General features: G+C 40.3%; 1 protein-coding gene and 2 long non-coding RNA genes across 3 annotated transcripts; all 3 read left to right on the top strand.

Annotated features, from left to right (window-relative positions):
• The first annotated feature begins 554 nt into the window (after positions 1 to 554).
• LOC119337975 lies at positions 555 to 2,386 on the top strand. The gene is made up of 3 exons (XR_005163884.1): positions 555 to 949; positions 1,089 to 1,153; positions 2,136 to 2,386. It is a non-coding gene; the product is annotated as an uncharacterized LOC119337975 (long non-coding RNA).
• Positions 2,387 to 4,197: 1,811 nt separating this feature from the next.
• On the top strand, positions 4,198 to 6,234 carry LOC119359213. Its single transcript, XM_037625510.1, has 3 exons — positions 4,198 to 4,496; positions 5,057 to 5,268; positions 5,499 to 6,234. Exons 1-3 carry the CDS (start codon positions 4,253 to 4,255, stop codon positions 6,096 to 6,098), a joined length of 1,056 nt encoding a protein of 351 aa, XP_037481407.1. The 5' UTR covers positions 4,198 to 4,252; the 3' UTR covers positions 6,099 to 6,234.
• Positions 6,235 to 6,746: 512 nt separating this feature from the next.
• On the top strand, positions 6,747 to 9,345 carry LOC119359223. The gene is made up of 3 exons (XR_005172422.1): positions 6,747 to 6,963; positions 8,179 to 8,390; positions 8,574 to 9,345. It is a non-coding gene; the product is annotated as an uncharacterized LOC119359223 (long non-coding RNA).
• The last annotated feature ends 5,744 nt before the right edge of the window (positions 9,346 to 15,089 follow it).

Genomic DNA, 15,089 nt, shown 5'->3' on the forward strand with positions numbered 1-15,089 from the left:
TGTAGTGAGATTAACTCACCGTTTAATACTATTTCAATTTGGCAAATGACTAGGATAATTGAAGGTGACAGTGACACATATCTAAGCCATGTAACTCCTGCATGTAACAATTATGGCACTTACTATATGCCATGGAAGAGCAAAGGGGACACACATGTCATTTAGATATATTAAAACTGAGCACCCTCCGAGCCTTCTCAGGCCATTACCATTTCTAACCGTTAGATCACCACTTTTAGTCCTTTTTAGCCGTCGGATTCACTGTTAATCTCATCTAAATCTTGTACGCAAGGGCTAACTCGTGCGCTAGGCTGTGCTGGGCTTTTCGGGCCGCTGCTCCGTGAGACACCACTTTTCTCGCTTCGTTTTTTTCTCGATTCGCTGTCTCAAAAAAAAATTCTCGCTTCGTGGGCTGGCTGTCCTAACTCCTAAGTGGACGCTACTCCAGGAGAATTTTCTAAGCCACGTGGTTGATTGGGCCTTGAAGCCCATCTCAGCTTCACGAAGGAAGAATCGATCAGGCTCTGGTCAGCGACGTCTCTCCGTAACCTCCCCTCGCTCCCCACTCTCGGCGTCCCTAACCCTAGCCGCACACTCTTCCTTTCCCACTCTCGGCTTAACCTAGCCGCACCAGTGAAGGCAGATCTAGCACCTGGGCAGCGGCAATGATGAATCATCCTCCTTCCCAGCGGCGTGGATGTGGATTAGTGCCATGGCGACCTAGCGCGCTCCCTTCCCGACCTTGACCTCGAAGAAAGGCTTCCCCTAGATCGCTTTCCCGTTCGTGTATGATTTCCTTCTTCCATCAAACAATCACTCCTGATGTCATCTCAATCTCAATTTTGCAGAGGTGTTGCTATATTGGATGTGGTGGATTTATTTGGGTAGATCCTGGAGATAGGGAGGGGGAGGTTGTGGCTGCGGGCAACGGCAAACACAGCCAACAGAGGTAGCTCGTGTATTTTTTTCAAGTTATCTTCCCAATACCAGATCAGTTAGCTGAAGTCGAAGAGAACCTTGAAGATTCAGATTATCACTGAACAGTTGTACCTTACTTGAATATTAATTCTTAATTTTTCATGTGCAAGGCATGGTGCTCCCCGCTGGTTCTACTGCCTGGTTGAACAAGCTCCTGATCCATGTTACAAGACAGGTAGAATTGTTTTTTTACAAGATAGGTAGAACCGTTTTATTTTTGCCTCCTTCTTAGTTTATTTTTGAATAAGCACATCAGTTCAGAATTTGTGCTGTAAAAATTTAGTGTCTCCTGGACTACATTGTTCTGTTATAAAGGTAACTTTTATTAGTACCTGACCACTTGCTTGCATACGATTGATAACTACTATCATTAGCAAATATCAATAGGTATTATTGTGATGCAGTATAGAAACAATTCGAGTGAACAGATGAGGTTAATTATATTTCGAACGTGTTACTTATGGATCAAAAATACGGACACACTAAATTCTAAACCAGCAAGTACATGTTGCACAGATTCTAATCTATTATACTTTAGCATTGCCGCCAATACCGTGAGTGTTAGTATGACATATTTTATGCTTCACTTTAGGTATCTCTCTGGTACGTAAAATTGGATTTCCTTTCTCTCTTAAAAAAATGGATTTCCCTAAAAGAAGCAAAATCACATAATTATGCGGGTACTATTTTACTTATTTTAATATTCGGCCTATGTTGAGGCAAGTATCTAATTTTACTCGACCAATATGGGCACTTACACATGCACACACATATACTGAGACTCAATCACATTAGAATAGGTCTACATTTTTATTTGCCTAGATTCGAAGATGTAGCAAAGACAGTTAAGTAATACCCATGGACAATTTTCAGTTATGATGATATTAGGTAAGTATCAAAGGTGAGGTGTATTTCGTACTAGGTTTCTGCCCATATTCAGTAAGAGAAAATTTTGTTTGAGTTTTAAAACCGTTATTGTGTAACTTCACAGATGATCTATTTTATTTCTACCAAGTAGATACATCTGCAGTAAATATTCCTATACCATATGACGCTTCAGTTCATCACCGTTTAGTTCATTCTTTTTGTATCTATTACTCTGTGGAAGAATAAAACGGGCCTAATGGATTTCCCCTTTTTTATTCACCTCTTTACAGGCTAGCTGCTAATGGATTTTCTGTGTTCCAAAGGCAATTGGTTGGATTCAATTCAATTCCTATAAATTGCAGGAGAGATGCAAATCAATCAGATTGTGCACTGCACGGTTTGCTTCTTATGCTCGGTGCAGATGTGATGTAGTTAGAGATTAGTTATTATGTGCATCCGCGTTTGTACATTTTTAAACGGTATTTCATTAGACATGAGAACAGATGTAAACTTCCAAGGTTCTTCTATCAGCATTGCGACAGTGAGCAGATTTTCAGCTTTCTTTCTCAAAATTCTCATCGCAATGTTTATCAGAATGTCGCATATTCCTATTTGGGGATATTTTTTAAAGAGCAATACTCCTGTTTGTAAAACTGTACTATTTCCCAGCTCTCGCAAACTGATGGTGAATATGATGCTACAGCTTCTATATTTCACCAAACAGGAATTGTGCATTTTAACTCGAAATTTTAACAGGTTGTATTCTTTCTCATTGACATTTGATTTCATTTTGTCACAAAACTAGAAGTTTGTCTTTGCTGCCACATCTAAACTTGATATGTCCAGGTGTGGCAATTATATCGCATGATTAAAACATTATTTTCATACAATTGTCTCAATCACTATCATTATGGTGCTAAAATGGACGGGCGCAGCAACGCGCGCCTTTCATGATCTAGTGTGAATGACAAGTAGACAATCATGACACATTTTGTAAATAAGAGAGTGAAGAGCCATAACACATTTTGTCAAGGAATATTTAATGGACACATTTTGATCTAAAATGAAGGAAATTAAACATGGTGACAACTGAAATGGAGAAGACAGGAGTAAACTATTACTTGTCTCTTCTCCCACGGACAAGGGGCATCTGGATGCAAAATATGAAGCTCAAAATTCTTGCTAAAGCAACAGGTGCGTTGCACGTGCAAACTTACCAGTGGTGGAGTTGGACAGCACCGAATCGGTCTCGATGTTGTCATCACAGTCGGTGGATCGCTCGCAAACACGTGCGCTAGTGGAAGAGATATGCATGATCGTAGCAGATGAATCAAGGGAGATTTCTTTTTCTCATATTTGTCATTCATAAAAAAAAATAGCATATTTTTCTCATATTTGTCATTCACAAAAAAAGTTAGTCATGCGCTCGCTGCGTATGGACGTAGTACCAGTAATGCTATACACACTGGATGGTTTTTACGAATTCAACCGACTAGGATTAGGTGGTGGTTTTTGATTGGAGATTAAGAGAGAGGCAGGCCCCATCCCCCCAAAATCCCGGGGGAGGGGGGGGGGGGGCGTGGAGATTAGTTAGCGTTGATCGTCCCGTGAGATCCGCGCGTCTAGGACTTTCGCCGCGTATGGCTGTTTGGTTGGGATCGGGACTACACCTTTGGAAGGCGGAGAAGCCTCCTTGAGTTAACTAGTAATAATGTACGTGTAATACACGTCTATACGCCCTCCGATCGGAAATACTTGTCCGGGAATACTAAAATACATCTAGCTAGATACATCCATTTCTCAGACAAGTATTTCCGGACGGAGAGAGTATTGGGTAGGATATTAGTTGCACGGTATATTAGGTAGGATATATCTGTTACACGTTGGTATTTGGTAAGATATCAATTACTTTTTTGCGGGAATGGTAGGATATTAAATACATGGCAGATTTCAAGGTATATCGTTGAGTCAAAACGTGTTTATAACCAATGGCAGTGGTGGGTAATTAGAGCGTTAAACGTGTTTGGTGCTCAACATTGGATTGATTTGAACCGCTAGATAACATGATTTGATGGTTGAGATGGTTTGGATCTGTCCATTTGGGTCTTTTTATATTGGTATAGATATAGATATAGATGAAATCTTCCTCCACCCTGCAAAAAAAACTACATACAGTACATCAAGGAAAAAACAATAAACTTTTTTTTGAACTAAAATAAACTTTATGTATTCTTCAAACGATTTTTCTTGTCTTTTTGGACACCTCTCGCCAACATTAGGGACTGTGGCTGACACGCCACTTGGGCCTTTGGCCCAGCCCAAAGAACCAATAAAGAGGAAAGGGGTCGACAGCGGGGGCTGTAGGGTTTGCTCGATTGGCTCTGCGGAGGCGGCGGCGGCGAGTTGGATGGAGTTTCTCTTCCTTGACGAGGAGGACTGGGCGGAGATGGAGGCGGATAAGGAGAAGGAGGCGGAGAGGCGCCGGCGGGAGGAAGAGGAGAAGGCGCGGAGGACGGAGGAGAACCGGCGGAGACGCGAGGCACACGATGCGGTCATGGACTCCATCATCCAGCACGATCCCAAGGTGGGGCGCGACGTCTACACCCGATTCTTTCTCAGAGATTTCTCCGTCTTTGACATCAACGAAGAGTGTAAGTGGCCTCTCCGTTTCTGAAGCCGGTGTAGTACTCTTCTCTTTTGGCTTTATATTTGTAGAATTGTCTGATTGACAGTATGCATGGGAACTGAATTAGTACGTTTCACCTGCATAATCCTCTGTTAGGAGAATCCTCTGACATGCCATGTTCATTATTGATGCATAGCAGTAAACAGCAAATCTCAGTCCGTTTACTAGATTGGATCTAGTTTCAATTAACAACAGGAACTCACTGATTTGGCTAAAACTGAAATTGACTTTCTACAGATGGTGAGATGATAGTTTCCTCTTGAAGTTAACAGCGAATGTCATTTCATTTACTTAGATTTGATTCATATGTATATCACTTAACAACAGAAATCACTGATTTTGCTAAAATTGAAATTAACTTGGTTCGAATGGTGAGATGATAGCTTTCTCTTGTAGTTAACTCGCAAGTCAAAATAAGAATATTAGATGGTTTAACTCAGTGGGATATAAACGGGAAAAACACAAACTGGGCCTTTTTATTGTGATGAAATAATCTGACAGATATATTTTGTTTATTCGTCGCAGCGTCTGTCCCTCCAATGCGATACACCGATAGTATCTACCAAGATGAATTTGGGCTAGAAGACTCTGCAAACATCCTCTCTGTCAGCATAGTCTCCTCAGATGTAGGCTTCCCAGTCAATGTCTATGGCCGTGTCATTGCCAGAGACAGCATTGACTACAAGTGCATTTATCTCTTTCACCGCAATAGAGATGATTGCCAGCATCTCAACAAGGTACATCCTTGCTTCTAAGTTTGTTCCAATCGGGTTTCATTTTATTCCATGGTGCATTTAATATCAACTGTTAATTGGCATCTAAATGGAGTCATCTTAGTGCTGGTGGTTGTCGATCCAGACAGTCATCTGCATATAAATGGAGTAGCTTTTATGGCATGCTTCCAATCTTCATTTTGAGCAGTGTTTGGATGAGCATACTCTAACCTCTCGTGCAATTCTTTTCATAGGATGGAATGCTGATTTTAACTGGCCCATATCGAGGTCTAGTGCTGGTTGATTTCATCTATCTAGAGATAGATCTTAAAATAAGGGAAGAAGGAGTTCCAGACAGGCCATTTAGCAAGGGTCTAATAAGCATTGATGGCCGAGTACTGTCTAGAGAGAAAGATGTCATGGTTAGAAGTGAAACACTTGAGAGCTGGCTCAGCACTACGGAAGTGAGATTCACAACTGTCCTGGATGCAGTCGAGTGCACCTTTGAAATCAAGCTCATTGAGGGGCTTTTTAAAGGAAATATAACAGTTGGCATCGTGGATAAAGCTCGCAAGCTGGACAATGAACAAACGATTGTGATTCATGATAGCACAGCAGATGGCGTGGTTACAAGTGATGAAAGTGGAGTTATCAAACTCCGGCGAAGTGTCATTACTATCTGTCTGGAAAGAAATGTAATGTTTTGCATAAATAATGAGGCTGCTGGTGTTTGTCCTGAACGAACCTTTGATTTCACTCCACGCCGCACTGGTGTAGATGAAGAGAAAATTACGTGTGGTGCTGGGGAGTTCGGATTCAGGATTGTCTGGTCCTTGATGGACTTTAGGCTGTAATCCTGTCACTTGGTAAACTTAGTTCTGATGTAATGAAGTGATGCAATGATGCAGTGAACTATGTTAATCGTGATGTAATAATGTGGTGCACTAAGTTATATTATTGTTATTAAGTAACTTGATGGATTATAAGTAATGAGTAGCGAACTAAGTTATTATATAGTATTATGCTGGCTTGTTATACCAAATTTGTTGGCTTAATTTTTTGGCATAATTAAAGAAGATTAGTGCACTTGGCGTTTTGTTAGACATGTATTAGGCGGAAATGCGAGCATTTGTCACTGTTAACGGACATTTCTACCATATTTATCTGTGGTTTGTATTGATTGCTCATGGTCACGTCTGTGTTATCTAAATGTCCTGAAAATTTAATTATTTGGAAGATGGCTTTGCATTGCATTTGGTTGCTGTTATTCTGAACTAACTTCTGAAGCACAACCTGGGTTCAACTTGGAAGGCAGGAGACATCTTCATGTTATCTGAACCACATGTTTGTTGGGAAGGAGTGTCCTTCACGAGAAAGTGGCTTCATTTTTTGATCCATGTTGCCTGTTCAAGCCAATACAAAATTTGCTGGAACATAAGAAATTTGGGGATCTTTACAAAAGAAACGATCTTCAAGACCCCATGCCGCCAGAGGTACTTTTTTTTACCCATGTTCTCTTTTATAAACTGTGTTTGGTTTTGTGCTTCTGGCAATGCCTCTACATATGCATATGTGGATATGCTAATTGACGACATCTGTGATGATTTTCTGCTAAATCAAGTATATTACCTAGGGCATTTGTTTATTTTACCTAGGGCACTGGAAAATGTTGGAATTGCTGACTTGGCTACAAGGATTTAGCACAATGAGAGGTTAAAGGTATGTTGTAATATTTGCCACTTCAATCTGAACTTCTGAATGATTGCCATCTCTACCTCTAAAAACTGTTGCTTGTAACACTCTTGATTGTTTGGCTTAACTAGCTGTTTTGAACGCATTGATGAGCACCAAGAGGCATGCTTCTCCTTGCCATAATTTAAGAAATAATCAACACATGATCAATTTTCTGTGAATCATTATTTAAACAGCACAAAACAAAGGTTCATGCTGTCTTTTGTTTCTTGCACACCTTGAGGGCTGTTATGAAACCAGTGGACTGGTAACAATTGAAGATGGTAACTTCAAATAAAATGGACTGGGATCACGGATCTTCTGGGCCAGTAAATAAATCGGGAGTTATAGAACATCAGAATTATAATACGTTGAGCATGAACTGAAAACCTGAAATAGTATGGAACAGAACATCACAGCAAAGCTACTGGCTAGAGCTGGGAGATTGACATTGATTAATGTTTTCCTCACGGCCACTGCAACTTATTTCCTCACTGTTTTTGCTGCAAGCAAATGAACAACAAAGAGAATGGACAAAATGAGAAGAAATTTTCTTTGGAACGCGAATGAGGAGGCTAAGGGAGGAGATTACGTTATGTTCCATTTTTTTTGTTCTTCAAAAGTTGCTGAATTTAAATAAAAAACTCTGTACGTGTGTGTTTGAATAGTGGAGTTCTTTTATTGGTGGGCTGTACAGCACCTGAAGCATTTTGTTCATGCATGCTGTACCCCTTAATTTTAGACATATTTGAGATTTTTTGTTGTTGTTATACAGGTTTTCTATTATAATCCGCCATGTAAATTTCAAAACAAAAGAAGTGCATGCTTCAAGAAGATTCAAATCTTCCTACACAAATGTTGAGTCGCCAAGTGAAAAGCTAATGGAGGGGTAGGGTCGTAGGAAAGGAGCCGAAACACAATTGTCTAGCAGTGAACAGCGAATCTGCATTTATTTATTTGGATTTGATTTTGATTTGGTTCATATATGTATATCACTTAACAACAGGAATCACTGATTTTGTTAAAACTGATAATAACTTGAACAAATTGTGAGATGATAGCTTTCTCTTGAAGTTAACTCAGCAAGTGAAATAAGAATATTAGGTGATTTAACTCGGTGGGATAGACATGGGAAGAACACAAACTGGGGCTGTTTATTGTGATGAAATAATTTGATAGATTTATTTTCCTTACGTATTGCAGCGTCTGTCCCTCCAATGCAATACTCTGACAGTATCTCCGAAGATGAATTTGGGCTAGAAGACTCTGCAAACATCCTCTCTGTCAGCATAGTCTCCTCAGATGTAGGCTTCCCAGTCAATGTCTATGGCTGTGTCATTGCCAGAGACAGCATTGACTACAAGTGCATTTATCTCTTTCACCGCAATAGAGATGATTGCCAACGTGTCAACAAGGTACATCCTTGCTTTTAAGTTCGTTCCAATCGGATTTCGTTTTATTCGACGATACATTTAATGTCAACTGTTAATACTTAATGTGCATCTAAATGGAGTTGCTTTTATGGCATGCTTTCAATCTTCATTTTGAGCAGTGTTTGGATGAGTATACTCTAATCTATCATGTTATTCTTTTCATAGGATGGAATGATGATTTTCACTGGCCCAAGTCGAGGTCTAGTGCTGGTTTAGATATAGATCTTAAAATCAGGGAAGATGGAGTGCTTCCAGATAGGCCATTCAGCAAGGGTCTAATAAGTATTGATGGCCGAGTACTGTCTAGAGAGGAAGATGTGGTGGTTAGAAGTGAAATTCTTGAAAGCTGGCTCAGCACTAGGAAGTGAGGTTCACAACTGTTCTGAACGCAGTTGACTGCACCATTGTAATCAAGCTTCTTGAGGGCCGTTTGAAAGGAAATATAATAGTTGGCATCTCGGATAAAGCTCACAATCTGGACACTGAACAAATGATTGTGATTCATGATAGCAAGACAGATGGCATGGTGACAGGTGATCAAAGTGGAGTTATGAAACTCCGGCGAAGTTTCATTACTATCTGTCTAGAAAGAATGCTGGTGGTTCACATGAATAATAAGGCTGCTGGTGTCTGTGCTGAGCGTACCTTTGATTTAACTCCACGCCGCATTGGTTCAGATAAAGTGGAAATTAAGTGTGGTGCTGGGAAGTTTGGATTCAGGATTGTCTGGTCCTTGATGGAATTTAGGCTCTAATCATGTGATTATGTTCTGATGTAATGAAGTGATGCAATGATGTAGTGAACAAAGTTATATCACGAGTCAGTGATGTAATGGATCATGTAATTATGTAGTGGTATATCGTTATTTAAGTGATGTAATGGATTAATAACTGATGATGCAGTGAACTAAGTTATTATGTATTATGGTGGAGTATTATATCGAGTTTGTTGTTTCTACTTTTTGGTATAACTGAAGTAGATTAGTGCACTTGTGTTTTGTTAGACATGCATTAGGCTGAAATATAAACGTCCCGTGTTATCTAAATTCCTGGAAATTTGAATATTTAGATGGTGGATATGCATTGCATTTGGTTGCTATTATTCTGGGCTAATTTGTGAAGCCTAACCTGGGTTCCCAGTTCTGAACCATCAAATCCATCAACTTCCACTAGCGCCTGTACTTGGTCTTGTGCAGTGCTGCATGTTGGGAAGGAGAATTTATTTTCATAATATCCATGTTGCCTGTTCAAGTCAATACAGAAATTGGCTCGTACATAAGAAATTTAAATCTTCTTTAAAAATTATCTATAAGGCACCATGACGCAAGAGGTACTTTTTCTACCCATCTTCTCTTTTCTGAACTGTGGTAATTTTATTGATCTATATGCTACTGCAGTGAAGTCAGTGGTGATGAGATGTGCATCGGACAATGTTGGAATCTCTGGCTCGGCTACACGGATTTAGCATGATGAGAGGATAAAGGTTGGTATGTCCTAAGATTTGGTACTTCAATCTGAACTTGTGAATGATTGCCATCTCTACCTGCAAAAACCGTTGGTTGTAACACTCCTGATGATGTGGCCTAACCAGCTGTTTTGAACGCATTGATATATGATGAAATTATGTTTTAACTTCAAAATGAGCACCAAGAGGTTTATCAATTTTCTGGATCATAATTGAAGAAAATGAGCACCAAGAACTTCTCCTGACCATAATTCAAGAAATGATCAGTACTTGATTTATTTTCTGTGAATCACTATTTAAACAGCACAGGACAGTCAGAACTGATGGAAGCTGACACGCTTACTACACAGAGAGGTCATGTATATGTTCATGCTGTATTTTGTTCAGATGCTCTACTCTACACCTTGAGGGCTGTTATGAAACCAGTGGTAACAACTGAAGATGGTAACTACAAATAAATTGGACTGGTATCAGGGATCTTGAGGGTCAGTAAACAAAATCTAGAGTTATAGATAATCGAAACTATAGTCACTGAACATGAACTGAAAACGTGAAATAGTATAGAGCAGAGCATCATAATGTGTTTTCTTAGTTTTCATATACCGATTTGATGCTTCAGAGCAAACATTGATGCTTAGCATTGTCAATGACATGGGCGGATCTAGTGTGGGGGTTATGAGGGCCATGGCCCCCACAAACATTTTGCAAAAAGTTTTTTACTAGTGCATGCATATGCATATATCCATTATATTAATTTTTGGTGTAGCCTAAATACTCCAGAACTTCAATCCTCCGTAATGTTGCCCCCACATTGGTCGAATTCTAGATCCGCCACTGTTCAATGACCCTAAATCTGAAACTTATTTGCTTGTGAGACATGTTCAACTGAATTTGGAAGCATCTGAACCCACCTTTACTCGTGCAGGTGATCAATGAAGGTTTCAGTGAAGGAATCATCCAAGTGCAAGCAGAGAAGTTCACCATTAATGATGATGCTAATTTTCCTAAACAGTCAATACATTGTTCTTATATTGACTGGCTTCCGCTTCGAGTCCCAACATGACAAATGAAGCTTGAGCATCGTCTAACTATACAAAGTTGAAAGGATCAGGCATCAGTGGGCCCCAACCCGGTCCTATATCTTGTATGGAGCTTGAGGGAAAGGCTGAGTGGCTGACCAGTGTTACATGGTGCTTCTGGGCTTTGCATTTTTATGTTTACATGCTAGTTTATGTTGCAGTAGCATGATGTCAACTTTTTCTGTATCTTGCTAGGCATTATATACAAGTTTTACGGCCATTTGTACTTTGATGCATTTGCGGTATATTAAACAGTCTCCTGTTCCTGCTATTTGCTACTCATTTGTAGTAAATTTAAATCAGAATATTGTGGTTAAGTGTACAACACATGGTTGTAATGTGTGATGTAAAAAGATGTAACAACCGAGAAGCAACATGTTTTATTAGGAATTGATTTTGCATCATAATCATTTCATCAGAATTTAATTTAATTTGAAATGAGGATTTATTCAACCCTCATAATTTTTCCTTAAGGGCTAAAATCCAAGACATTCTTCAATAAAACAAAATGTCCTTCTCAACCTTAATATGATTCCAAAATTGTTGAATATTTTGTTGTGCCTTTTTTTTAGGGATTGTTGTGCCTTCGTGTTGAAAAGGGTGCTCAACTGACAAGCACTGTTATGAGTTTCATTATTTTTAGAATTACGAGTATTATTAGAGAGAGAGAGAGAGAGAGAGAGAGAGAGAGAGAGAGAGAGAGAGAGAGGTAGGTAGGTTTGTGCACCACCGTCGATATGATGACTCTGCTAGAGTTGCTCTAAGAGTGATGAGGAGGACCACCATAGTTCAAGAAAATGAAAATATGATTCCAAAATTGTTGAATATTTTGTTGTGCCTTTGTGTTGAAATGGGTGCTCAACTGACAATTTCTCTTATGAGTTTCATTATCTTTAGAATTACAAATATTATTAGAGAGAGGGAGAGAGAGAGAGAGATAGGTTTGTGATATGATGACTCTGCTAGAGTTGCTCTAAGAGTGATGAGGATGACCACCATAGTTCAAGAAAATGAAAATAAGCAATGAAAGAGCCAAACAATTTTTTTTCCTGCTAAAGGGTGGATTTTATTAACTCAAAATGAAGTATGAAGTGAATACAAACACAATGAGCCCACACCCGGCCTCTGCATAGCTAGAATGCATACAACCAACACCAATGCACACAAACGAAAATCACACCGGCAACTAGCAAAGTCAAACATGACCGAAGCTATGCCTTAGTGGACTAAAAAGAAAAGAAAAAAAACTCCGAAGCGATCAAATCAGTGATCGACTATCTACAATAGCAACCATATCTGCACCAATCATTTTTTGACATCAGCAATGATGTCGCCACCACTTTCCGCGATCCCAACAACTACATACCTATTTAGGAGCGATCCATCCTATCCTTTGCCCACAGCGAAACATAGAAATGATCTTAAATAAAGACCACTCGGCCTTAGTCCAGCCCAAAGCAGCAACAATATAAGAAGGAAAAAAACAACAAAGAGGAAAGGCATCGGGCAGGCGAGGCCTCAACGGCGACTTGGGTGACTCGTGGCGACGGTGGCTTGGGATTCATGGCGCAAAACAGTGTGAATATCCTTTTTTTTGCGCATAACGAAACTTTCATTACTTAACTAGAGTCATTACAATCCTGTTGACATAAGATGTCAACCTCATCAGGGGCACAATGAAGCCAAACAGCAGTTTTGGGCAGTAAACGGCCCATTTGTGCGAGAGCGTGGCTAGCTTTATTCTGCTCTCGTTTAATCACCCAGTGTGAATATCAATTATTGTAATGGCCAAAACAGTGTGGATACCATCTTACATAATGATTGGGGAGGTCATGTTTAAGCATTGCTACTATTTTTGTAATCAAGTGGCTCAAGTGCTAGCTAATTTTTATTACTATAATAAATCTTCTTTTAGTTGACTGGACAAGCCTTCTGACTACAGTAAGGTCGTAAACGATGTAAACTTATTTTAATTTCAATAAAGCTAGCCATAATGAGCATCTCATAGGAAAGAAAGTGACCTACAAGAAAAAACGTGCTAACACCTTTTAGGGCCTGTTTGATTCCAATAAGTCACATGACTCATAAGTCAGGTGACTTAAAACCAATGACTTATAAGTCACGCCTGATTGGTTGTCACGCGACTTATAAGTCACCTGACCACACCTTTCCATCTTGTTTTTTTATATAAAGATGGTGGGACCCATGCAAAAAGGGGTGACTTGTAAGTTTTAAGTTTGGATGGAGCAACTTATGACTTATAAGTTGGGATGACTTATAAGTTGGATCTGTTTGGCAAAATAAGTCTTTTTTTCACTTTTCGACTTATAAGTTGGTGACTTATTTGGAACCAAACAGGCCCTTAACTTAGACGTTGGCGCGAACCAACCTCTAGTTGGATGATTAGAGAGACTGTGATATCCCCAGCCCAGTAGGGTTCAAGTCTTGGTACTTGCGTCTGTATTATGTTAAAAAAAACTTGGGCCTTACCCTTCCAAATCTGAAACGATATTAGGTGTGCTTGTATGCGTTTATAGAGGTGAGTGTATGCGCGTGTATACAAGCGCTTGCGTCTGTACTATGTTAAAAAAATTAGGCCTTGGTCCTCCCAAATCTGAAACGATATTAAATTAAATTAAAGTTCACCGGCCTTAGCCCAGCCCAAAGCAGCAGAAGTCTCGAGCGCGGCGACTAGGGTTAGCCTCATCGACCTCGCCGGCGGCGGCGGCGACTGGGTTACTCGTGGCGACGGTGGCTTGGGATTCATGGCGCACGTAGAGGAGGAGGAGGTCGTGGACATGGAGCCCCTCTTCTTTAGTGAGGCGTACGTGGAGAAGATGGTGGCGGATGCGGAGGAGGAGGAAGAGAGGTGTCGGCGGGAGGAAGAGGAGAAGATGCGGAAGGAGAAGGAGTACCGGCGGAGACACGAGGCGCACGAAGCGGTCATGGACTCCATCATCGAGCACGATCCCAAGGTCGAGCGCGACGTCTACACCCGGTTCTTTCTCAGAGATTTCTCCGTCTTTGACATCGACGAGGAGTGTAAGTAGCCTCCATCTTCATTGTATTTTTCTTGGCTAATAGTGCTAAGTTTCTAAATTTCTGATGTATGGTAACTGAATTACGTTACAGTAGGATGTCCCTCACCTGTATAATCGTCTATTAGGAGAATGCTCGACAATGTTCATTATTGATGGATAGCAGTAAACGGGAGATTGAATCTTTTGCCCCACTTTACTTGGGCATTAGATGATTTGCCCCATTTTACATAGGATTAGATCATTTGCCTCACTTTTCATTTTTCTTTTGATGATTTGCCCTTTTCAATTACTGTAATCATTTTTTATTTTGTATCCCTTTTTTCTCCATGTGAAAAGACACAATTGCCCCTGTGGCTAATTTACAATTTGACACTGTACAAATCTTTTTTCTTTACAAGTCTGTATCCAACCGAAGCAACTAATTAACAGGGAACAAATCACATTACTTTCTTTACATGGCTTTATCCAACGGAACCAACTACTAACAAATCATAGATTGATTTTGTTGTGTCGTGGTGTTCATGGCTAGTGGAGAGGCGGATCCACCGCCGGCCCCCAAGCCATCAACTCCGATGACCCCTGCACAGCGAGGCTTCACACAGATGACAATTGAGACGATCCCACAGACTGCCGGACAGGGAGGCGACTGTTGCGTCCATGGATCACCACGATCTGCTCCAGATTGGTCAGTATATTATCTCCCCTTCCTCCCACCCCACGCCAAACACACACACAGTGCCACACGGATCCAGGGTTTGAACCTCTTGGCATCTCCTCGCTAGGCAGCCCCTAACGCTGCTACACTTGTAGTAACCCTGCAACTGCAACAATATGATGGAAACATAATTATCAGGATTCAGGAGTATAAAGTTCTGAAATTATCCAAATCTTTAAACCATGTGGATGAATACTTCTACGAGGATCATGAATCCAATGACATGGGCATACACTTAGTTTTACTGGAAAATGAATATTAAACAATTTGTTAATTGTTTCCTAACATAACAAAATGACAGTTAGATGATGCCCTTATGTCCCCTCCATAACTGAAAATCTTTTGTTCTCCAAGTAGGTCTCGGCCGGTGGCTAGCAATGAT

The sequence above is a fragment of the Triticum dicoccoides genome, chromosome 1A, assembly GCF_002162155.2.
Source record: "Triticum dicoccoides isolate Atlit2015 ecotype Zavitan chromosome 1A, WEW_v2.0, whole genome shotgun sequence".
Taxonomy (NCBI): Eukaryota; Viridiplantae; Streptophyta; class Magnoliopsida; order Poales; family Poaceae; genus Triticum; species Triticum dicoccoides.

What these genes read in the sequence shown, in the direction of transcription:
- LOC119359213 (XM_037625510.1), top strand. Translation starts at nt 4,253, where the DNA reads ATGGAGTTTCTCTTCCTTGACGAGGAGGACTGGGCGGAGATGGAGGCG. An exon ending in CTTTGACATCAACGAAGAGT is followed by an intron (nt 4,497 to 5,056) that starts GTAAGTGGCCTC and finishes TATTCGTCGCAG; the next exon opens with CGTCTGTCCCTCCAATGCGA. An exon ending in ATTGCCAGCATCTCAACAAG is followed by an intron (nt 5,269 to 5,498) that starts GTACATCCTTGC and finishes TTCTTTTCATAG; the next exon opens with GATGGAATGCTGATTTTAAC.